The sequence below is a fragment of the Quercus robur genome, chromosome 11 (genome assembly GCF_932294415.1).
Source record: "Quercus robur chromosome 11, dhQueRobu3.1, whole genome shotgun sequence".
NCBI lineage: Eukaryota > Viridiplantae > Streptophyta > Magnoliopsida > Fagales > Fagaceae > Quercus > Quercus robur.
Genome location: NC_065544.1, coordinates 51,166,247 through 51,190,373, shown reverse-complemented (window position 1 = coordinate 51,190,373; position 24,127 = coordinate 51,166,247). Strand labels below are relative to the sequence as shown.

The 24,127-nt window shown below is 37.5% G+C and overlaps 4 protein-coding genes across 5 annotated transcripts; 1 reads left to right on the top strand and 3 right to left on the bottom strand.

Moving 5' to 3' along the window:
• Window positions 1–2,155: 2,155 nt before the first annotated feature.
• Window positions 2,156–4,463, bottom strand: LOC126706158 (SKP1-like protein 1B). Its single transcript, XM_050405468.1, has 3 exons — window positions 4,444–4,463; window positions 3,199–3,502; window positions 2,156–2,410 (listed from the first exon to the last, which is right to left on the bottom strand). The coding sequence occupies exons 1-3, from the start codon at window positions 4,461–4,463 to the stop codon at window positions 2,279–2,281; spliced, it is 456 nt and encodes a 151-aa protein (XP_050261425.1). The 3' UTR covers window positions 2,156–2,278.
• Window positions 4,464–5,666: 1,203 nt separating this feature from the next.
• On the bottom strand, window positions 5,667–7,807 carry LOC126706742 (SKP1-like protein 1B). Its single transcript, XM_050406277.1, has 2 exons — window positions 7,348–7,807; window positions 5,667–6,088 (listed from the first exon to the last, which is right to left on the bottom strand). Exons 1-2 carry the CDS (start codon window positions 7,639–7,641, stop codon window positions 5,915–5,917), a joined length of 468 nt encoding a protein of 155 aa, XP_050262234.1. The 5' UTR covers window positions 7,642–7,807; the 3' UTR covers window positions 5,667–5,914.
• Window positions 5,667–24,127, bottom strand: LOC126706744 (SKP1-like protein 1B). Of its 2 annotated transcripts, XR_007648703.1 has the most exons (3): window positions 23,661–24,127; window positions 22,083–22,401; window positions 5,667–5,779 (listed from the first exon to the last, which is right to left on the bottom strand). XR_007648703.1 is itself a non-coding variant. In XM_050406278.1 (2 exons), the coding sequence occupies exons 1-2, from the start codon at window positions 23,952–23,954 to the stop codon at window positions 22,228–22,230; spliced, it is 468 nt and encodes a 155-aa protein (XP_050262235.1). In that variant the 5' UTR covers window positions 23,955–24,127; the 3' UTR covers window positions 21,788–22,227. The 2 variants fall into 2 exon arrangements, 1 of the variants encoding a protein (XP_050262235.1); XM_050406278.1 differs by lacking the exon at window positions 5,667–5,779 and having other exon boundaries at window positions 21,788–22,401.
• Window positions 9,740–11,599, top strand: LOC126705193 (uncharacterized). The gene is made up of 3 exons (XM_050404111.1): window positions 9,740–9,835; window positions 10,910–11,026; window positions 11,141–11,599. Exons 1-3 carry the CDS (start codon window positions 9,740–9,742, stop codon window positions 11,597–11,599), a joined length of 672 nt encoding a protein of 223 aa, XP_050260068.1.

The window sequence follows — 24,127 nt, the reverse complement described above, 5'->3', positions numbered from 1 at the left end:
GACCAAGAAGCCGCTGCAGAAGATAAAGCAAATAATAAATGGGAAGAAGATTTTTTGTGGTCAAAGACTGCTTTGGATTTTAAAATGGTTGAACAATCGTGGGAGGATGATGATATATGTGAAGAATCGTGGGAAGCTGATGACCCAAGTGACTGTAGCATTAGCAATGACTGGCAACAAGAATGTGGGGATTTGTTGGACAAAAAAGAATACAATTGGAAGAAACTAATCTTCAAGAGGAAGTTGAAAGATGAAGGATTTGAACATAACCAACCTCACCATGCATTGATAAAACAGCTTAAGCAATTGGAACATGACAATAACACACTTGCTGCAAAGGTTCATGCTTATGAAGAAGATAGCCTCAAGTGGGAGGGACAGAAAAACAATCTCATTGAAGAGCTTAATGCTACAAGGATTTCTAGAGAACAAATTTCTCATTGCTACTCAAATTTGAATAAAGATTACAATGATTTATTGAAAAAGTTTAATGCTACAAATACAGCTTTTAAACATGATGAACAACTCAAGTGGAAGGAAGAGAGAAACATGATCACCGCAAAGCTTGATGAGGCAACTAAGTCACTGGAGAAGTACCAAGGCATTGCAAATGAATTTGACGAGCAACGCCGCAAATGGGAGGAAGAGAAAAATGAACTCGATGCAGCTAAAACTTATTGGTACCAAGCCTATTTGAAGCTTTCATATGCTAGGAATGAAAAGTTTCACGTAATAAATGAATCCCCTGAGAGTTACAAAGCTCATTTGCTTGAGTCTGAAGAAATTTGCAACAAGTTAATGGACAAGAATGCTATGCTTGCTGCAAAGCTTATTGTGGAAACTTCATCGGCTGAATACTTCCAAAAACTTGTGCATGAGTTTGAAGAAAAATGCAGAGTCTTGGAGGCAGAGAAAAACGATCTCAATGCCAAGCTTTTCACAGCTATGGCATCCAACGAGCTTTACAAAAGCCTTCTGCGTAATTTTGATTGTCAGTAATTCCTTTATGCACTTAGCTTTTTATTAGCAGTAGTAATTACTAATTAGGTGTGGTTCCTTAGGTTATGGAGTAACTTTTTGGATAGGTTAAATGGTTAAATACTTTTCAGTTTTAGGTAATGTGCCTATATTTTCTACATATGGTTTATTGACTTTAGCTTACTTTTGGTCAATATGAGTAATTCATCTTTTAGTGTTGCAATTTTTACTATTACTGCTGTTGCCATGATTACTCTTAGTGTTTATCTTACCATTTTGCCATGCAGTAAGTATATTTCATTGCTGGGCTTAATGACATGCTGAAAGTCCATTTGTTAATTTTGCTTTATTTTAACCGCCAATTTATGCAGTACAATTGTGCTTAGTTTATGAAGTACAATTGTGCCAATTTGATTTAAGCCTAATAATTTCTCCAAATATATTTACATATACTCTATTAGCTTTTTCTTTTCACATTACTTTTCATATCTTCACTGCTTTAAATTTGTGATAGTATAGTTTTTATATGTGTGTATGTAATCTGACTAATAGCTTCCCCCATTAGCTATATAACCTTGTAACATTTTAGCTTGAGCAAATCAATCACAACCCCATAGTGAATCTATTCCACCACCACACAATTTGGCCCTCAAAGAATTAGTTGGATTTGGTCAACAAAATGCAGTGGAAAAAGCTCAAAACAGCTTGATTTTGAGTGCAAGAGGTAACTGAGTTGGGCAAGAGTGGATGAAACATGAATTGATCCCAATTAACAATTGAAAAAGTATCACACATAAAATTTTCATTCTTAACTTCCAAATAATTACACCCATCAACATTGTTGTACTAATTAACTTATGCCTCACCAAATAAGGTATGTGGCATTGGCAAAGAAGTCACATCCACATTATCACACTAAATTAAGTCTTGCTTAAATATAAGTAATCATAATCACATCAGTTTAATAAACATGTAATAAGAGAGGTCTTCAAAATTTTGAGCTTTTAGGCGTGAATAGGCATCACCACTTTTGAAATGGTACCAATACTATTCTTAAGCTGTGTGCTTATATGCAAGCAAAAACACCATGCAAATAGCACATACCAGACCCATGTTTTGAGCACAAAGCTAAACCTAAGATTGGTTAAAAGCAAATCACATGAACTCGTCCCTCATAATACCTAATAATACCAAACGCTGAATCCAATCATTGCATCGACGTTCCTATTTCTTAGCAAAGAAAATAAAAACATTCCTTATTTTCAAATGCCCACCGGTTCTGCTTCAAAACTTCATCTTCTTATTCTTGAGTGAAATCATTCTCAATGTGGAAAATCTTATGTATCTGATCTATAGTGTTTCCCTCCATCATATCTGCCACTGCTTGGCAGGTCAAATCCAACAGCCCGTTGATATCCAGATAGTTGGCCGCCTGAAAAATTTGAAAAATAGTTCACCCATCCACCAAGTAAGACAGTCTATACTAAATTAAAAAGATAATGGTAGTGTTACATAGAAGAGTGAAAGTAAATGAAACCAATAAGCACTACATCCTTCAAAGGGCATGCACACCAGAAACACAAAAGAGATACTAAAGCTTAACCCACAATTCACATACAACATAGCATATGAACTACAAGAACCTCTGATTTATGATCCCCTAAAACCAGATATCAGACATTGCTTTACCACAAAGTCTTACCACATTGATGCATAACTACATTTTATTTTTATAAACAGATGCATGACTACATAGCAATTATTCGTGACTCTAATCAGTTAAACTTCATGGTTCTAAGTATAATTCATCAACCATCAAGAGAAAAGAATAACATCTTTTATCATGATGAAACTAAATTATTTCAATGCCCAACAAATAACTATACAAATTAAAACTAAAAGAAATGAGAACCAGTATCACTATCAAACTGCAATTGTTAATCCTTTGCAATTAAAATGACATCTAACTAGGTAAAATATAAATGACAGAATTTAATCTCTAATGTTTTATTTGATCAATCAATTAAAACAAAAACATTTTAACCAAAACATAACCCAGACTCAAATACTCAAACTCACAATCTTTCTCACCCAGAAAAAGGAAGAAGAAGAAAGAAAAAAAGAAAAGAAGAGAAAGAACTGTATGAATAGTAAAAGAAAACAATTGGAAAAAAAGTGAGAGCAGAATGAAAGGGAAAAAGGGAATAGAGTTGTAAATACCAGAATCAGGTTGAAGAGTGTTTCTTGGTGGACCTTGATGAACTTGACATCCCAGGCCTTGAGTGGATTGTCGATGAGCTTGGAAGCCAAAGAACAAGAAGGTTCAGACTCGGACTCAGCAGCCTCCACATGCTTCTTGCAGTCCTCGATGACAAGTTCAAGAATGTCACTTGTGACATTGTGCAATGGGATCACACTGTTGGTGTAGTTGTCTTCGATCATGTTCTTTATTGTCTGCAACTCCATTGCCATGCTCTCTTCCACCTCAAACGTATCAACGACATTGTTGTTTTTGAGAGATATTCTTCACTTCAAACACTACTCACGAATGCTAAATTCTCATTCAATTATCAATAACTTTCTTTAAAAGGTCATAGAATAGCTATTTATAGTTTTATACTACAAAGAGTTAGTTATATGATCAGCATAACTAAGTATTTCTTAAGCACGTGTAAATGAATCTATCACATGCTAAAATATTATGCTAAGCCAATTTCTATATATCTAAATCAATTGAGCACATCTAACTAACTTCTAAAATGCCTAAAAGTAATCACACTTGTTCTAAAGGATCAATAAATTTTCTCAAACACTAGTTAATGTACACTCCTTACACGCTACGTCTACAATTGAATGTGAGATGTCCACATTTATAATGTGTAAGATATAGTGTATATGGATGATGTACTGCGTGATAATCATTACTCCTGAAAGATAACTTTCCCTAGAGGTAACACTTGGTGCTTATAGCTTGACCCCCGGAAATGAAAATATTTGCTCTAAATGCATTGCATCATCCCAAAGTATATACATATTTTTTCTAAAAAGTAAAATAAAATTTCAACCAAAAACATTTTTTTCTTTTATATTCTTTGAAAATAATCTCCCTCACAAGAGGCACCAACAAACTGAAGCCCTCAATATTACCATAGACGCTAGAAGTGAGAGGGTTCCAATGGTCTTGGTCGATTACCGAAGCACTCTTCATATTTGACAATTGTGCGCTACAAGTTGCTTAGGCCTAGGTAGAGAGGATTCTATGCTAACTACGCAATAGTCAATACGTCAATGCCCAAACATAAGAAAAGAAATGTTGGGAATTGTCACCCTCAGTGTCACCTTTAGCCCAGTTAATTATCTAAGATGTGTTATTTTAGGTTATTAATAGTCCTACATACTCTAATATGTCAACCATGGATCCATGAATATAAACCTGAGCTTTCTTCTCTTCACAAAAAGGTTTACTTTCCTTGTGGTATCGACATCGTCACTATTTTTTGGTGATAGCTTCCTGTGACAACAAAGTTCTTTGAAAATTACAAAGCCTATCTGTATGACCCTAACAAAATTTTCCACATGTTATTAAAGGAACATAATGCTAAACTTGCTGCAAAGCTTATTGTGAAAACCTTTTTTTGATAATCAGCTTATTGTGAAAGCTTCATCGGCCAACACTTCAAAAAAAAAAAAAAAAAGATTATGAACAAATTTGAAGAGAAACTTTGGATTATGGAGACAGAGAAACAATCTCATGACACAGCTTTGTGCAGAACCATGTCCTCTGAATTTTAAAACAGCTATTTGCATCATGTAGGTTGTCAATGATTCTGTTGGGCTTAGTTTCCTTATTAGGATTAGTAGTAGTAGGTATTGAGTTAAGAATTGAAAATTACAATTTGGATAAGATTAAATGGGTTATCACTTTTCAATTAAATGGTTTAATTACATTAGCAACTCAAATATTAGTAATTCTTTTTGAGCATTACAATTATTACTAGAATGGTTGTTGCCATGACTTTTTATGAAATTTTTTGTGTCTATAGACTTTTTCTAGATAACTATGTTCATATTGTTTATGTCCATGGATGTGAGATAAGAAGTCCTTATCTCCACACATGTTTTTTCCTTTTCCTTCTTGATTACAATCACAAACGGTTGGCGACAAATATGTTATTTACATGAGCGGACTACAAAGACATGGCTTTTGACTTCTTCAGTGTTCAAACCAATGTCGTTTTGAGTGTTACATATGTTGTACCATCAAAACAATGTCATTTGATTTTTTTTTTCTTTTTCTTGTGAATAAGTGACAAAGCTCAAAGCACTAGTGTTACGTACAGCGTAGGCCTAGCAGCACGCAGCACTATCTACTGGGGTCGGGAAGCTGACAGCAAATTTTCCAGCTTTCTTACAACTGATTCAGAGACGAAGATGATTTGCAACGATTAACAACCCTGATCCTTCTAAAAAGTGGAAAACAACTAAACAAGAGTTTATTTGAGGAGGATTTAAGCCTCAATTTATTTTTCTGCATAGAGGTAAAATCTAGACAAGATTATTAGATGAACATTAAAATTGGGGAAGACCATCCCAATGGTATGGGATCTATATTCTAAAACCCCTGTAGTTTGTTGAATAATAAGATAGCTCACACAAAATGAACATATGGGAAAGTCAAGTAGATAATATTCTAAGATAACAAACACCTCTTATGCATAACACATTTTGACCACAAAGTAAATTAAGCTACATATTTAAGGTTAATTAAAATCATAACAACATAAACTTCCTTCATCAAAACCTATTATTACTGCTTGAGACAAAACCAAAGCCGAACCCTATCACTAGATCAACATTCCTAAAATATAGGTTTCTCAAAAAAAAAAAAAAAAACCTAAAATATATATAGAAAAGAAGGGAAACTACTCTATTTCTTTCACTCAAATGCCCACGCATTCTCCCTTCGAACCTCCTCTTCTTCTTCTGGAGTGAAATCATTCACAATATTGAATATCGCACGAATCTGTTCTGGAGTCTTTCCCTTTATCATGTCTGCCACAGTCTGGCAAGTTAAATCCAATAGCCCCTTAACGTTCAAATAGTTGGCCGCCTGAAATTGGAGCAAAGGGAACACAAATCCAATTAAGAAAATGAATACAAAATTAGAGAAGATAATGATAATGTATGATAATAAGAGTGAAAATACATGAAACCAGTCAATATACTTCCTACAAAGGGAATTACACAACAAGAACAAAAAGATACTAAAGCACAAATCGTAACACAACACAACATATAATATACAAAAAATTAATTCTTGACACCACATATATTCATGACTAAATAGCAACTAGCAATGAGTGTAATCAGTTAAGCTTCAAGGTTCTAAATACAATTTGTCAACCATCAAGAGAAAAGGCAACACATGAGAAATAAATGTGTTCAACACCCAAAAAATAACCAAACAAAATTAAACTAAAAGCAAAGAGAATTGGTATCATTCTTGAACAACAATTGTTACCCGTTGTAGCAAGCAATCTTTTGTAATTAAATGACATCCGACTAGATAAAATACATTACAGAGCTTCAACCTCTAAATGTTTATTTTAAATTCATCAATTAAAACCAAAATAAAACCAATCATGCTGTCTCAGTAGCACCTAAATAGCAACCCCACATTAATCAATATATTCTAAAATTTTCTCTGCCCCTGAAAGAAAATAAATAAAAGAGACAGATTCTCCACAACCAAACAAACAATTCATGAAAAAAAGCATAACTCACCAAAATCCTTAACAACAGGACCCACCAACCAATAATTACATGAAATATTACAAGAACACAACTTTAACATATAGCAAAATTGCAGGGGCAGAGATCAATAGCATCCAACAAAAAATCTCTCTCTAACTCAATGGGCTAAAATTCCCTATCTTTTTTCTTCTCAGCTCATTATAAACTTTTATTTTTCCAAAATTTTCACGTTCTATGCATAACCCCACAAAATACTAATCAAAGAAAACAGTTTTTCCTCTTCAGTCGTCACCCCCTTGTTTTCTCAGCATCCAAACAAACCCCTCCCCCCCAAAAAAAAAAACACATTCTTTTTTTTAAAAAAAAATAGCAAAGATTGCATAGCAAACCCAAAATAAAACACACAAAATCAATGAAAGAGACTAACATCAAAAGTGAAAGAAAAAAGAAAACCCAACCAAAAAAAAAAAAAAAAAAAAAATCATGGCAACCAAAAAGAAAAACAATCAATGAAATACAGTAACATAAAAAGTGAAAGCAGAGAGAATGGCCAAAAGGGTCTTTCTTGAAAAGAAAGAAAGAAAGAAAGAAAAAGGTTTGGTTTTGTGTACATACCATGATGAGATCAAAGAGGACGTTCTGGTCGACATTGATGAACTGAGTATCCCAGGCCTTGAGCTCCTCATTGGACTTGGAAGAGTTAGAGTCAGAGGAGGACGTGTGCTCCTTGCAGTACTGGATGACGAGTGAGAGTATGCGGCTTGTTACGTTAGGCAATGGGATTGTATTGTTAGCACAGTCATCTTCGATCAAGCTCTTTATCGTCTGTGACTCCATCGCCACAGTCTCTTCCACCTCGAAAATCTCGCCATCTGAGCTCTTCAGCGTCACCTTCTTCAGCGAAGACATATTGTCAATCGTTTTCACACAAACACAAAAAGAGAGAGAGAGAGAGAGAGAGAGAGAGAGAGAGAGATTGAAGGTGTGAGAAAAAGAGCGAAGGTAGTGAGGTATTTATATAATCAATCTTTGTCGTGTTGGGTTCGAACTCTGAGATACTTTTTCCTATATCGCATCGGACTCGTCGTAAATGTTTGAGTCGGCGTCAAAACTCAAGAAAAACAAGGGAATAAGGTAAAAAAAATAAATTCCTAGTTTGATTTATTTAGATTATGAGTTTTTTTTTTTTGGTTTCTCAAAAAAAAAAAAAAAAAAGATTATGAGTTTTTTTTTTTTTGGAAGTTATTTAGTTAGCAAGCTCAAGTTCTACTTGGAAAAAAAAAAAAAAAAAAAAATTCTAGGGAGTTTCACTTGAAAAATTGCAATGAGAGAAGAGACTTAGGTTTTTATTTTAAAAGGAAAAGTTAACGGATACCCTAAGAATATTGATTTAAGAGATATTTTTAACATTTTTTATGGGGAAAAAATTGACTTTTTTAATACTTTTTAATATTTTCAATGAAATTCGTATCAAAATTTTCTTGAAATTATTTATTACTAAATACCTTAAGGGCACTCATTAACATGACCTTATTTTAAGTTAAGTGTTTGATGGACTAAACTTGAATTTCGTGTGGAATATTTTATTTTAAAATACTACATTAGAATATCCACGTAAGTGTTATATGCTTAGAATTGAAGTTTGCTAAACTCGATTTTCACTTGGATCTCAAGTTTAGTAAACTCGAGTTTCAAAATGGTCTATATAATTAAATAACTTCAAGCAAATGTATCTTAATAATATATCTTAAAAAAAAAAAAAAAGTACTTGTCAAAAAAAGAAAGGCTTATTAAGAATGTCTTTGGATGATCATTAATCAAGTCCTAGATTTAGATTTGTTTATTTCCATTGATTTATTTTATTTAAAAATAAGTAAATTTGTATTAAGAAAGACGAGGTTTCAAAAAAATTGTACATAAATTTATATATGGGGTGAAATAAGATAAGATTCATTAGAAAGTTCATAAATACTACTCTTTTTTTTTTTCTTTTTCTTTTTACAATAACTTTAGAGATACAACACTTTTACAAAATATTTTATACTTGTCAAGGTGACAAGTTCTTAATGGTAAATAAAAAAAATATGTGAGTAGTGGATTCAAATGAGAACTACTAGAAGTAGCATTGAAACAAATGGCCCCATTAAAAGCTCCTGGCCCCGACGGTATGACCTCTCTCTTCTATCAAAATTATTGGGGTCTTGTAGGTGATAATGTCACAAAAACTATCTTGTCATATTTAAATTATGTCACCTTACCCCATCCCCTAAACCATGCATTCATAACTTTAATCCCAAAAATTAAAAATCTCATTACTATCTCTAATTATCGTCCTATTAGCCTTTGTAATGTCCTTCATAAAATTTTTTCAAAAGTCCTTACAAATAGGTTAAAAAAAAATCCTACCCTCAATCATAACTAAACACCAAAGTGCCTTCACAAAAAATTGCTTGATTTCAGATAATTTTCATGTTGCTTTTGAAACACTACATGGTATGCATACTCACAAATCTAAGAAATCAGGTTATATGACGATAAAATTAGACATTAGTAAGGCATATGATAGAGTGGAGTGGTGTTTTTTGGAGAAAGTAATGAGAAAATTGGGGTTTAACGAAAGATGGATTGCCCTCATGATGGTTTGTGTCAAAATAGTTTCATACTCGGTGTTGGTGAATGGTGAACCAAAGGGTTTGATTAATCCTACAAGGGGAATTCACCAAGGCGATCCCCTATCTCCCTTTCTATTTTTGTTATGCACGGAAGGCCTTAACAATCTTATTTTGAAGGCAACAAATGAGGGCTCCATACACGGCTTTGCTTTGAGTAGAAGAAGCCCAAAACTAACCCATCTGCTTTTTGCAGATGATAGCTTATTATTTTGCAGGTCCAATAGAAATGAATGCAAAAGGTGTTGGATATCCTAGCCTCCTGTGAAAGTATGTTGGGGTAGCAAATAAATCGAGGCAAAACATCCATCTTTTTTAGTAAATCCACCACTACTGCCATGAGCATAGAAATCAAGGAAGCTTTAGGGGTTCCTGAAATTTTGCACTACGATAAATATTTGGGTTTGCCATCACTTATGGGAAAACACAAAAAGGTGAGTTTTGATTACATCAAAGAAAGGGTTTGGAGGAAGCTTCAGGGGTGGGAAGAAAGCCTACTTTCACAAGTAGAGAGAAAAGTGTTGATTAAGGCAGTGTTCCAAGCTATTCCAACATATACAATGTGTTGCTTCAAGCTCCCACTTGGCCTCTGTCATGAAATTGAAAAGCTTATTCATGGTTTTTGGTGGGGACAAAGAGGAGATTGTAAGAAAATTTATTGGATCAAATGGGAGGATCTGTGTGAACTAAAATCCGAAGGTGGTATGGGTTTCAAGGAAAATTCATAGTATGCATACTCAGAAAATCAGGAATTTTCTTTGGAGAGCTTGCAAAAATGCCATCCCAACAATAACCAACCTGCTGCGCTGCTGTGTGGTGGACTGGGATGCACGGACGCGGCTCCCAGGCCAGCGTACCCGCGTCCGACGCGGCGGGACGCGGCGACGCGGGAGGGACGCCGCAGACCGCGCGTCCGTCCCGCGTCGTGCCGCGTCGCACCACGTGGCGGATCCCGACTAGGGCCGACGCGGCCGAAATCGGCGCCGACTCGGTCCGTATCGGCCGTATCGGCCTGTATCGGCCGAAACGGCCGAGTTAGGCCGAAATTAAAAAAAAAAAAAAAAAAAAAAAAGGTGCAAACGCACCGTTTATAAATTATTAGTAAAATATTTGTTTATAAATATTTGGTTCAATATTTGTTTATAAATATTTGGTTAAATATTTGGTTAAATATTAGTAAAATATTTGTTTATAAATATTTGTTTATAAATTATTAGTAAAATATTTGTTTATATAATGTGAAAAAGTAAAAGTATGCTTAGCAATATATTAAACATATATTATAAAAATATTTTTAATAATTTTTTGATCGCCGAGTCCTGCCGCACCCGCACCCGCACCCACCTTTTTCAAAAATTGCCGAGTCCCGCACCCGTACCCGCACCCGCACCCGAGTCCCGAAACGCACCCGTGCTTCATAGGTGGTGGATGACCCTAGCTGCTCTCTTTGTTTATAGCATAATGAAGATGTTCTTCATTCATTATGGTCATGTCCGAACCTTGCACAGGTATGGGCTGAAGACCCTCAATGGAGTTTGAGAGAACAAATGACCTTCCAAGACTTCCCTCAACTGCTCCTCCATGTCTTTGAGTTGGGTTGCAACGTTGAGCTATTTGTTGTTCAAGTTTTGACGATCTGGTATCGAAGAAACAAAGCACGAACATCCCCACCTGGTTTTCCCTTAAACCTTATAGCACAAAAAGCTTTTGAAGCTCTGATGAAGTACCGGTTTGCATAGCTAAAGAAAACAGCAGCAGCACCTTCGGTCAGACCTCGTGTAAGGTGGTTACCACCATCGCTAGATTGGTACAAAGCTAATATTGATGCGGCAATTTTTCAGGATGATGGTAGAGCAGGTATAGGTGTGATAATCCATGACAGCCGAGGTTTGTTTATGGTATCTTTAACACAGAATGTTCAGCTTTCTATTTTAGTTGTGGAGATGGAGGCTCTGGCAGCCACTCGAGCCATTGCTCTAGAACTGGGTTATGATAGGATTATCTTCGAAGGCGACCCTGACACTATTATGAGAGCCTTAACGAATCAGTCACCTCCCTTTGGCTTGCTAATTAGGGAGGCCCAAGCTTGTGCAAATTGGCTTAATTGGGTTAAGTTTCAACATTTTGGTAGAGACGGTAACAATGTAGCTCATAACCTTGCTAGACATAGACGTCATGTCACATGTTTTTCTATTTGAATGGAGGATGTTCCATTCCATTGTGTTGATGTTTATTAGGCAGACTTACCTGTTTCTTAATAATAATCAAAGTCTTGTTTCTCAAAAAAAAAAAAATAAATAAATAAATAAATAAATTGAGAACTACTAAAAACCTGACAACTCAAATGTTGTGAAAATTATTACAACGGTAACATTTCTCTTTTTGTAGGGAGCGTGCGGAAATAGTGAGATGAATTCTTATGAGGGCTATAGAAAGGGAGCAATTTCTTATCATGTATTCCTTAAATTTAGTGGATTTTAATTTGAACATATCTTTTTCAAATCCTTTGTTTTCAGATTTAAAATAAAATTTTAATGCTAAGTTACAAATTGCACCCTCTTGAGTAAAATTTAATTTCATGTCTCTATTTTGACTTTTGTTCAATTAGAATTAAGTCCTCTAATAAAAAAGAACGAAGTCCTCTAACTTTCAAATTTATTAAATTAAGGCTAAATTACTAACTACTAACATTTTTTGCATAAAGTAGATTGCGTGGTAATTAGATGTGATGCTTTTAGATTAGTAACTTAATTTTTTGATAGGTTAAATGGTATATTACTTTTTAGGTGCAAGGTAATATGCCTATGTTTTCTATATATGGTTTATTTAATTTAGCTACGCTTGGTCGAATATGAATTATTCATATTTTATTTTTACAATTATTTACTTTTAGTGATGATCATAGGGAAAATTGCACTAACCTCTTCTAAGGATTTGTTATTACACCCACCTCTCTTCTAAAATGTAAACCATTTACACTAACCTGACATGGATGATTAAAAAAATGCTTTTAAAATCCCTCTAAAAAAAGAGGCTTTCATAAATACTGAATTTTCTGTTAGAGGAGGTAAAATTAAAACTACATTTTGTTTTGTGCCAAACCAGAGGAGAGGCAAACAGGGATGGAACTATCATTGGACTAGGGGAGCAATGGCCGCACCACCCCCCCCCCCCCCCCCCCCCCCCCAAAATTATTTTTATAAAATATTATTATATATAAATATATATATATATATATATGTGTATTAATTTTAGTAATTTTGTTATATAAAATTACATTTTGTTTTCCTTAAACAATATCATTGATTCTTTTAAGTATAATTTTATATTCATAAACTTTTTTATAACATTTTTACAAACTATTTTAGTAGCAAATTCTTATTGTTTCACATAATGAGCCCACCACTCACTTTTTTTTAGTAAACAGCAATACTTATTAAAACACACATGAAAATAGTAATACTAGTGTTTTAAACTGGGTTTATAATACTCATTTCATTTTTTTACTTATTAGTAATCACTTATCATATTAGTAATTTATATAAAAAAAGCTTGTAACTCTAGAATTTTTCTAATTTTAGTGACCATAAAAAAATTGATAGATCTAAAATTTTAAAAAAAATATACAAGCCCAAAAAAATAGCTCAACAACAAAAATTACCAATAGTAAAACTAAAAAAAAAAATTAAGCTCAATTAACCAATTTTATCCAAAATAAACAAACATGTCTGTGGGGGTAAAATCCGTCAGCCGATGTTGGGCCATAGTACATGTACCAAGCCCAACCACAACAAGAAGAAAAGGCATGGGCATAGGATATCCCATCCCAACCATGTTGGGCCGGGCCTGCTTAGGGGCGTCCGAGAAGGACTACCTCCTCGGACTCGCCAAGTAGGTGTCCGATTCACACTCCATACATGGCGAAAAGTCACCCAATACGAAGGAATAGTGCGTGACGTTCAGGAAGGGGGGCAACCACAACTGCCGCATTAAATGCCAAGGAACTACTTTTCCAGCCGCATTAATGTGGAAAGGACAGGAACGCAGAATTATCTTGGCCAGTGCAACTCACAGAAAAAAGGGAGGATGACCTATGGGACAAGCACTCAAGTAGAGGGTCAGATGGTTGACAAGTGTAGGGTCGTGATCTTAGGAAGGATGCTATATAAGAGAAGGAAATCCCCATGGAAAGGGGATCGCAAGCGGAAAGAAGAAAAAGATAGAAAAAGAGAAAGGAGTTAGAGACAAGAAGCAGAAGATACAGCCCCAGGGACTGTTATTCCAAAAGCTTGGAGGAATATCCTTACGTCCAACTGGTTGCATGGCTTGTTCATAATTACGTTTCCTCTGTCAAAGACCTAGTTCTGTAACCTACTCTCTACAAATTCATTGTTGAGGGACTTTTGGGCCAGAACCACCCGCCTGTTGGGCCTGAGCCCCAAAACCGCCCCCTACAATGTCCTTTAAAAAACTCTAAACAAAAATAATTTTGTTCTTACCCACATAAAAATTAAAAAAAAAAAAAAAAAAAAATCTCAGTAACTAAGTAGTAGCAAAGTTAGAAGTTGAAACCGTTACACATAGCCAACAGTAAAACCGCCCCTTAACTCAAAGTTCTAACTCCATTCCTGGAGGTAAATATAATAAATGAAAACTACAATATTAGTGTAATTTATCTGCTGATTATATCATAATTATGCAAGGTCTGTAGCCCCTTATCCCTTAAACTGATATAATCCATCAAAATCAAATACCGATAACAATAGATTTATATATATATATATATATATATATATCAAAATATTCCATCAAAATTAAATACCCATCATACATTTTTAAAAAATAAAACAATCAAGAAAAAGAAGTTATCTGACAATAAGGAAGGGGAGTACAAATCCTGTTTCTCTTAATAAAGGAAAGTAAGTTATGCCACTACGAAAATACATTCCTAAAAATTTCACTGGTAGGGGCCGTAGGTGACTCCATGGTTGCCAATTAAACAAAGTTATTCAAAATTAACTTAGCTATGGGTTATTACTATTTACATATTATAACTACTATAGCCAAAATAACACATTCGAGAAATATTCCTCTATGTGTTTGGGTGAGGGATTTGGAGCTGGCATTTGGTGAGGGATAAGAATTTTGGAGACTGAATTTTTCAACTCCATGGTTCAACACAGTAAATAAAGAGGAAAATTTTCAATCTCCCTGTTGAATTTCTTGCCAAAATTTGTGACCCACAAATACTAGCTCTAAACCTAATCTAAACAGATCAATTTTTTTTTTTTCAACTGGGGCGACTCTTCTTTCCATCAAGGCGGGATGGAGATTTTTTATTTTTTATTTTTTACTTTTCCTCCACTCTTTTTTTTATTTTTTATTTTTCTTCTCTTCATATATATTCAAACCTATTTTTATTTTCCTTTTGTACTAAGTCATCTTTTGATTTGAAGTATAAGATCTCTTTTCCCCTCTATCTCGTTTGTTTTATCTCTCTTCAATATACATGTCAATCTCTCCCTTTCTTAAAATTTAGGTATTGTAAAACTTGTGGGTATTTGTTTTTTTATATCATTTATATATTATTAGTCAAATTCGTCCTAAAATAGAAGAATTTGGAAGCAATTTCATTTTTTTATTTGATGGAGAAAGAAGGAATTGAATAATTATTTTTTTAAAAAAAACTTAAACATAAACACATAAGAAATCAATTTAATAGTTTTTATCTTCATTTCATTTGTATAATTTTTTTATTGATCTATACATATAAAAATATAAAATATTGAGAACTTCTACTTGATCCAAAATTTAAATTACAAAATGTTTTTTTGAAATCAAACATTTAAAGAAAAAATATTAGACAAAGAGGAAAAACAAAATGAAAGAGAATAAGTGTGTGTGTATATATTAATATATATGGCTTTTCACTCAAAAAAAAAAAAAAAATATATATATATATATATATATATGTGGGGACCGGCCCAGAATAATAGGCTAGCTGGGCCCTAGGCCCGTTCGAGGACCCATCTGTCCGAGGAGACGTCGTGGCCCAGAATCCCTATCCAGGCCCGTAGGGGTAAAGAGAACACGTCCGAGGAGTCATTCCTCCTCGGACGTTCCAAAAATCCGGATCAAAAGTGCACCCCAGCTACTGTAGTCTCCCTTCCAAGCACGTAAAAAGAAAGGAAACCCAAAATATCTCAGCAAAGGCTGCCACCACCACATTAAATGCACCATAGCTACTCTCTTGGCCGCATTAATGAGGAGAAGACCCTTGAACAGTGCCACCTTAGTCATTGCAACTCACAAAGAATTGATAAGGGTGTCTGATGTGACAGGTGCTCAAGTGGGGGTTTGGATGATCAACAAGTGTAAAACCCAGATGATAGAAGAGAGTCTATATAATATGTAAAAGTCCCCCAAGAGAAAGGGACGAGAAAAAACAGAAGGAGAGAGAGAGGAGAGAACATTGTAGAGGTTTTATTTGCATGAATCTGTGCCCGTTAATCAAGTTGGAGACCATACCATCTGAGAAGGATCTCTTTTCACTGTTACCTCCTTTTGTTCTTGTTTCTGTGTCTCCTGAGTCCATGAAACAAACCGAATAAGCCAATTGGAACCAAGTTCTTTAGCCCATTCTCTACAGAAATTCATTGTGTGGGACTTTTTGGGTCAAGACTTGACCAACAAAGATCGGGTCAACTAAAATTGTGTCCCTACAATTGGTGCCGTCTGTGGGAAGAACTAGAGTATCAGTAAGCACAACGGTTGAGCATGGCAGAATCAGGTCCACACCAGGAGAATCCTCACCAGGTTAACCTTCAACAGACAGAACCCGTTGAGTCCCAGCGACAAAATAACCTTGCCAACCTAGGCAGCAGAAGGAATTGTGAGGAAAGCGTACACACTACCCAGACGAGCCAAAGTCATACCCAGATAGGTAGTCACGTATCCCAAAGGCGAAACAGTCATCAGGCCATGCAGCGAAAGATAGATGGCCTGAAAAGGAAGTTGCGACGTGCGCAGCACAAGCGATCTCCCTCCAGTTCAAATGCGTCCTCTAACGAGGAGGACATGAGTTATCGACGGAGATTGAGAACACCCCAAAGTGAAACCTTTTCTTGCGAGAAGGAGTCTCGCCCTGTACGAAAGTACGAGAGCCCATCCAGCAAGGGTTTGGGAAACGATGCTATAAATAAGGCATTAGACCAGATTTCAAGATCACCCTTCATGTACAGAATTGAAGGGGCTAAGTTGCCTCGACGCTTTAATCAACCAACGTTCGCCATCTACAACAGCCGAGCAGACCCGATGGAGCACGCGAGTCAGTTTAACCAAAAAATGTCTATCTACTCGCAAAATGAAGCCCTAATGTGCAAAGTCTTCCCATCCAGCTTGGGACCAATGACAATGAGATGGTTCAACAGCCTGAAGACAAATTCCATAGGCTCATATAAGCAGCTCACTCAGGCTTTCTGCTCTCGCTTTATTACGAATAGCAGGGTCCCTCGACCCTTAAGTTCGTTGTTGTCCTTATCCATGCACGAGGGAAAGACCCTGAAGGCGTATTCGGATAGATATTGGGAGATGTATAACGAGTTGGATGAGAACCATGATGATGTCGCTATCAGCACATTCAAAAGCGGTCTCCCCACCGAGCATGGCTTAAGGAAATCTCTCACTGGTAAACCAGTTGCCAACGTTCATCAGTTGATGGATAGGATCGACAAGTACAAAAGGGTGGAAGAAGATCAGCTACAAGGAAAAGGAAAGGAGAAGATCATTCCCCCCAAGGCGAATGATTTCAGGTCGGAACGACATAACCACAACCAGCCGAGGAGAGATTTTTTGAGACAGGCTGGACAAAGTAACATGCAAACAGTGAATGCCGTGTTCAGAGAGCCAGTACAACAAGTGCTGGAGAAAGTGAGGAACGAATCCTTCTTCAGATGGCCGAGAAAAATGGCCAGAGACCCTTCAAAACGTAACCAGAACCTGTATTGCCACTATCATCAAGACCATGGACATACCACTGAGGATTGCAGGAATCTATGGAATCACCTAGATCAGTTGGTTCGAGAAGGAAAGTTACGTCACCTTTTACACCCCTCAAGCGGTCATCCGGGCCAGGCGATGCAAGAGCCTCGAAAAGATGTATCCTTAAGACCTTCCACAGGAACGATCCATGTTATCCTCGTCGCTCCAGGAAGAACCGGGTCGTTTCCTTCCAAGGTGTTGTTTGTGGCTCGGCTCTCCGCCGAGGACAGGGGAAGAGAATTTAAAAGGTCTAAAAAGAGAAGCTCGCTAATATTAGGATTTTCGGACGAGGATAAGAGGGGAACTATCCAACCTCACGACGATGCCTTAGTGGTTACGCTGAGAATCGGAGGCTTCGATGTGAGAAGGGTGCTGGTAGACCCGGGTAGCGCAGTAGAAGTAATGTATCCTGATTTATACAAGGGGCTGAACCTGAGGCCGGAGGATTTGACGGCTTACGACTCTCCCCTTATCAGCTTCGAAGGGAAGACTGTCACACCAAAAGGGAAAATTAGACTACCCATACAAACTGGATCAGAGGTGGTGGAAGTGGACTTTATCATGGTCGATGCCTACTCGCCCTACACAGCGATAGTAGTCAGGCCATGGATCCATGCCCTAGAAGCTGTATCCTCCACACTTCACCAAAAGGTGAAATACCCGTCCAAAGGCCAAGTAGAAGAGATTCGTGGAGATCAGGCCATGGCCAGGCAGTGTATGGTGGCCACCATCTTGCGTCGGTCCAATGCCGAGTCCTCGGCCTCTGAGAACTTATAGCAACCAACCACCTCGGCAGGGCAGGTCGATGAGCCAGCCGAGGAGATAAGGTGTGAGAGTTTAGAAAAGTTTGCCGTTGACAATGACCCCGAGAGATTTTTCTAGGTCGGCTCCGAGTTGCCTCCTCAAGAAAAAGAGGAACTGGTCGGGTTTCTAAGAAGAAATATCGATGTGTTTGCATGGGACGCATACGATGCCCTGGGGGTTGACCCTAGCCTTATTTGTCACCACTTGAATGTTAACCCATCTTCCATTCCAAAGAAGCAACCACCCCAACGTCCCTCAAAGGAACATGCCAGTGCTATTAGAGACGAAGTGATGAAACTGAAAAAAGCAGGAGCCATTAAAGAAGTTTTTTACCCTGAATGGTTGACAAATACGGTGGTGGTGAGAAAGAAAACGGGGAAATGGTGAGTCTGTGTGGACTTCATGGACTTGAATAAGGCATGCCCGAAAGACCCATTCCCTTTGCCTCGAATTGACCGGCTGGTGGATGCAACTGTAGGCCACCCTCAAATGAGCTTCCTGGATGCCTTCCAGGGCTATCATCAGATACCCCTTGCATTAGAGGATCAGGAGAAGACGGCGTATATGACACCCATCGGGAACTATCACTACAAGGTAATGCCCTTCGAACCACAGCTGGGCAAAGTTATTGAAGTCTACATAGACGATATGGTCGTAAAAAGCAAAATAGTGTCCGAGCACGTAAAGGACCTGGAGATCATCTTTGACATCTTAAGAGAGCACAAGCTGCGGCTCAACGCTTACAAATGTTCATTCGGGGTCGGGTCTGGGAAATTCCTAGGCTATATGGTGACTCATAGAGGGATAGAGGTAAGCCCAGACCAAATCAAAGCGATTAATAGCCTACAGGCTCCTCGGAATCCGAAAGAAGTATAGAAACTTACTGGCATGATTGTAGCATTAAACTGGTTCATATCACGATCTACAGACCGATGTCGACCTTTTTACCTCTTGATAAATAAATGGAAAGGGTTTGAGTGGTCGGAGGATTGTGTCCGGGCCTTCTAGCAACTCAAGGAATACTTGTCGCGACCACCCATCATGTTTAGCCCTGAGGCAGACGAGGTACTGTTTGCATACATAGTCGTAGCCCCTCATGCTGTAAGCCTGGTACTGATACGGGATGACAATGGGGTACAGCGACCAGTGTACTACGTGAGTAAATCATTAGATGAGGCCGAAATGCGATACTTACCATTGGAGAAAGCAATTCTGGCAGTAGTGCACGCTACACGGAAGCTCCCTCATTACTTTCAGGCACATACAGTTATTGTTTTAACACAGCTTCCCCTTCGGTCGGTGCTCCGAAGCGCCGATTACACAGGAAGGATCGCCATGTGGAGTGCGCTGTTGGGTGCTTTTGACATTACATACATGCCTAGGTCTTCTATCAAGGGTCAAGTCCTCGCAGATTTAGTTGCAGAATTCGCTGAACCCTCTATAGAAACAATAACCGAGAAGGAAGACATGGATGGAAAATCCGTTGGCACAATCTCAACATGGGAGACCTTGTGCTGGAAAGTCTACATGGATGGCGCGGCCAACCAAAGAGAATCTGGAATTGGGATAGTTTTAATATCGCCTGAAGGCTTTGCCATTGAGAAATCACTAAGATTCGGGTTCTCAGCTACGAACAACGAGGCCGAGTACGAAGCCTTGCTTCAAGGGATGATGATGGTTCAGAAATTGGGTGGAAGGGCAATGGAAGCGTTCTCGGACTCCAAATTGGTCGTGGGCCAAGTGATGGGCCAGTTAGAAGCTAAAGATGCCCGAATGCAAGAATATCTCGGCCGGGTCAAACGTCTGCAGTCAAACTTTGAATCCTTTAACCTGATGCATGTTCCAAGAAGCGAGAACACACATGCAGACTCCCTAACCACTCTAGCCACATCCTCTGCACATGACCTGCCCAGGACAATCCTTGTTGAGGATTTATGCCAGACAAGCTCCACTAGAGGAAAGAAAGCTCAAGTCCATCAGGTTAGAAAGAGTCCTAGTTGGATGGATCCTATATTGAACTTCCTGAAGGGCGATACACTACCAGAAGGGAAACTAGAAGCCGAGAAGATACGGAGGAACGCTCCTCGGTTCTGGTTATTGGAAGACCACAAACTATACTGGCACTCCTATTCTGGGCCATACCTATTATGTATACACCCAGAAGAATTCGAGTCTTTGCTTGAAGAGTTACATAAGGGGATTTGTGGAAGTCACATCGGAGGAAGATCGCTGGCGCACAAGGCACTTACCCAAGGATACTGGTGGCCGAACATGCAAAGGGAGGCCCAAGAATATGCAAAGAAGTGTGATCAGTGCTAGAGATTCGTCTCAAATATCCACCAACCCGAAGGAGTCTTTAACCCTCTCTCCAGCCCCTGGTCGTTTGCTCAGTGGGGTCTTAATATTGTCGGTCATTTTCCCAAAGCAGCAGGAAATAAGCGATACATAATAGTCGGGACTGATTATTTCACCAAGTGGGTGGAGGCTGAACCTTTGGCCAACATCAGGGATGTGGATGCCAAGAAATTCATTTGGAAAAACATTATTACACGCTTCAGAACTCCACACACACTCATCTCGAACAACGGTCTCCAATTTGATAGTAAGAACTTCAGGGAGTACTACTGCGAGTTTGGGATCATTAATCGGTATTCCACTCCTGCCTACCCTTAAGGAAATGGGCAAGCCGAGGCCGTGAACAAAGTCATAGTAAGCGGTCTGAAAAAGAGATTGGATGATGCAAAGGGGAGATGGATGGAAGAGCTCTCGCATGTTTTATGGACCTATCGGACTACACCGCGGCGATCAACGGGTGAAACTCCCTTTTCAATGGCTTATGGGGCCGAGGCCGTACTCCCAATCGAGAATAGCTTCCCTACCTTGAAGTCTAATGCCTTCACCCCAGACAATAATGACGAGCTATTGGGGAGAAGTCTAGATTTAGCCAAGGAAAAAAGGGAGAAAACGATGATCCATATGGCCTGCTATCACCAGAAGCTAAAGCAGGGATACGACGTTAACGTAAGGCTGCGACCTTTGAGTCCAGGTGACCTCGTGATGAGAAAGATTCTCGGCAGTGCTAAAAACCCTTCCTGGGGTAAGCTGGGACCAACCTGGGAAGGACCGTACCGCATCACCTCCGTGGCCGGAATAGGTGCTTATTACCTAGAAGACCTAGATGGAAAAACTGTACCTCGCCCATGGAATGTAAAAAATATAAGAAGATATTATTATTAATAAAAGTAGCTCTGCCTATGATTTGTTCGACGATCATCGCACACCCGTTAGTCCAGTTGGGCAAGATGGACTCGAAGTGGATGAAGCAAGAAAAGATAATTCACAATTGGAAAAGAAACACTTATAAAATTTCCATCAATCAACTTACAAAGCGGTGACCCATCAGTATTATCACACATGGCCTCACCCAAGCTATGTGGTATGGGGCATAAGCTCACAAGTAAAAAAGACACATCCACACTATCACACAAAATTATATCTCACCCAAAATTAAATTTCATTTTACTTAGATCAGCATAATACATATGACAAATATAAGATCTTGCTATGCAAGCCAAATAATAGAAGATGACATCAAAATGAGCTCTTAAGCATATATTTAGCAGCATAACTTAATTGGCAGATACACACCATCTGATCAGCCAAGTACAATTTCAAGCTATGTGCTAATAGGAAAGCAAGAAGACCATGAAAATAGCAAACACAAAAACCAATATTGTTATGATAAGTAATCTTAACACATTTTGACCACAAAGTAAATTAAGCTACGTATTTAAGGTTAATTAAAATCATAATAACATAAACTTCCTTTGTCAAAACCTATTATTACTGCTTGAGACAAAACAAAAGCCGAACCCTATCACTAGATCAACATTCCTAAAATATAGGTTTCTCAAAAAAAAAAAAAAAAAAAAAAAAAACCCTAAAATATATATAGAAAAGAAGGGAAACTACTCTATTTCTTTCACTCAAATGCCCACGCATTCTCCCTTCGAACCTCCTCTTCTTCTTCTGGAGTGAAATCATTCACAATATTGAATATCGCACGAATCTGTTCTGGAGTCTTTCCCTTTATCATGTCTGCCACAGTCTGGCAAGTTAAATCCAATAGCCCCTTAACGTTCAAATAGTTGGCCGCCTGAAATTGGAGCAAAGGGAACACAAATCCAATTAAGAAAATGAATACAAAATTAGAGAAGATAATGATAATGTATGATAATAAGAGTGAAAATACATGAAACCAGTCAATATACTTCCTACAAAGGGAATTACACAACAAGAACAAAAAGATACTAAAGCACAAATCGTAACACAACACAACATATAATATACAAAAAATTAATTCTTGACACCACATATATTCATGACTAAATAGCAACTAGCAATGAGTGTAATCAGTTAAGCTTCAAGGTTCTAAATACAATTTGTCAACCATCAAGAGAAAAGGCAACACATGAGAAATAAATGTGTTCAACACCCAAAAAATAACCAAACAAAATTAAACTAAAAGCAAAGAGAATTGGTATCATTCTTGAACAACAATTGTTACCCGTTGTAGCAAGCAATCTTTTGTAATTAAATGACATCCGACTAGATAAAATACATTACAGAGCTTCAACCTCTAAATGTTTATTTTAAATTCATCAATTAAAACCAAAATAAAACCAATCATGCTGTCTCAGTAGCACCTAAATAGCAACCCCACATTAATCAATATATTCTAAAATTTTCTCTGCCCCTGAAAGAAAATAAATAAAAGAGACAGATTCTCCACAACCAAACAAACAATTCATGAAAAAAAGCATAACTCACCAAAATCCTTAACAACAGGACCCACCAACCAATAATTACATGAAATATTACAAGAACACAACTTTAACATATAGCAAAATTGCAGGGGCAGAGATCAATAGCATCCAACAAAAAATCTCTCTCTAACTCAATGGGCTAAAATTCCCTATCTTTTTTCTTCTCAGCTCATTATAAACTTTTATTTTTCCAAAATTTTCACGTTCTATGCATAACCCCACAAAATACTAATCAAAGAAAACAGTTTTTCCTCTTCAGTCGTCACCCCCTTGTTTTCTCAGCATCCAAACAAACCCCTCCCCCCCAAAAAAAAAAACACATTCTTTTTTTTAAAAAAAAATAGCAAAGATTGCATAGCAAACCCAAAATAAAACACACAAAATCAATGAAAGAGACTAACATCAAAAGTGAAAGAAAAAAGAAAACCCAACAAAAAAAAAAAAAAAAAAAAAAATCATGGCAACCAAAAAGAAAAACAATCAATGAAATACAGTAACATAAAAAGTGAAAGCAGAGAGAATGGCCAAAAGGGTCTTTCTTGAAAAGAAAGAAAGAAAGAAAGAAAAAGGTTTGGTTTTGTGTACATACCATGATGAGATCAAAGAGGACGTTCTGGTCGACATTGATGAACTGAGTATCCCAGGCCTTGAGCTCCTCATTGGACTTGGAAGAGTTAGAGTCAGAGGAGGACGTGTGCTCCTTGCAGTACTGGATGACGAGTGAGAGTATGCGGCTTGTTACGTTAGGCAATGGGATTGTATTGTTAGCACAGTCATCTTCGATCAAGCTCTTTATCGTCTGTGACTCCATCGCCACAGTCTCTTCCACCTCGAAAATCTCGCCATCTGAGCTCTTCAGCGTCACCTTCTTCAGCGAAGACATATTGTCAATCGTTTTCACACAAACACAAAAACAGAGAGAGAGAGAGAGAGAGAGATTGAAGGTGTGAGAAAAAGAGCGAAGGTAGTGAGGTATTTATATCATCAATCTTTGTCGTGTTGGGTTCGGACTCTGAGAAACTTTTTCCTATATCGCATTGGACTCGTCGTAAATGT

What these genes read in the sequence shown, in the direction of transcription:
- LOC126706158 (XM_050405468.1), bottom strand. Translation starts at nt 4,463, where the DNA reads ATGTCGATACCACAAGGAAA. An exon ending in ATGTCGATACCACAAGGAAA is followed by an intron (nt 3,503 to 4,443) that starts GTAAACCTTTTT and finishes TTTGAAGTGAAG; the next exon opens with AATATCTCTCAAAAACAACA. An exon ending in CACTCTTCAACCTGATTCTG is followed by an intron (nt 2,411 to 3,198) that starts GTATTTACAACT and finishes CAAATTTTTCAG; the next exon opens with GCGGCCAACTATCTGGATAT.
- LOC126706742 (XM_050406277.1), bottom strand. Translation starts at nt 7,641, where the DNA reads ATGTCTTCGCTGAAGAAGGTGACGCTGAAGAGCTCAGATGGCGAGATT. An exon ending in TCCTCTTTGATCTCATCATG is followed by an intron (nt 6,089 to 7,347) that starts GTATGTACACAA and finishes CTCCAATTTCAG; the next exon opens with GCGGCCAACTATTTGAACGT.
- LOC126705193 (XM_050404111.1), top strand. Translation starts at nt 9,740, where the DNA reads ATGAGCATAGAAATCAAGGAAGCTTTAGGGGTTCCTGAAATTTTGCAC. An exon ending in TTATGGGAAAACACAAAAAG is followed by an intron (nt 9,836 to 10,909) that starts GTGAGTTTTGAT and finishes AACCTTGCACAG; the next exon opens with GTATGGGCTGAAGACCCTCA. An exon ending in TTGAGCTATTTGTTGTTCAA is followed by an intron (nt 11,027 to 11,140) that starts GTTTTGACGATC and finishes CGGTTTGCATAG; the next exon opens with CTAAAGAAAACAGCAGCAGC.
- LOC126706744 (XM_050406278.1), bottom strand. Translation starts at nt 23,954, where the DNA reads ATGTCTTCGCTGAAGAAGGTGACGCTGAAGAGCTCAGATGGCGAGATT. An exon ending in TCCTCTTTGATCTCATCATG is followed by an intron (nt 22,402 to 23,660) that starts GTATGTACACAA and finishes CTCCAATTTCAG; the next exon opens with GCGGCCAACTATTTGAACGT.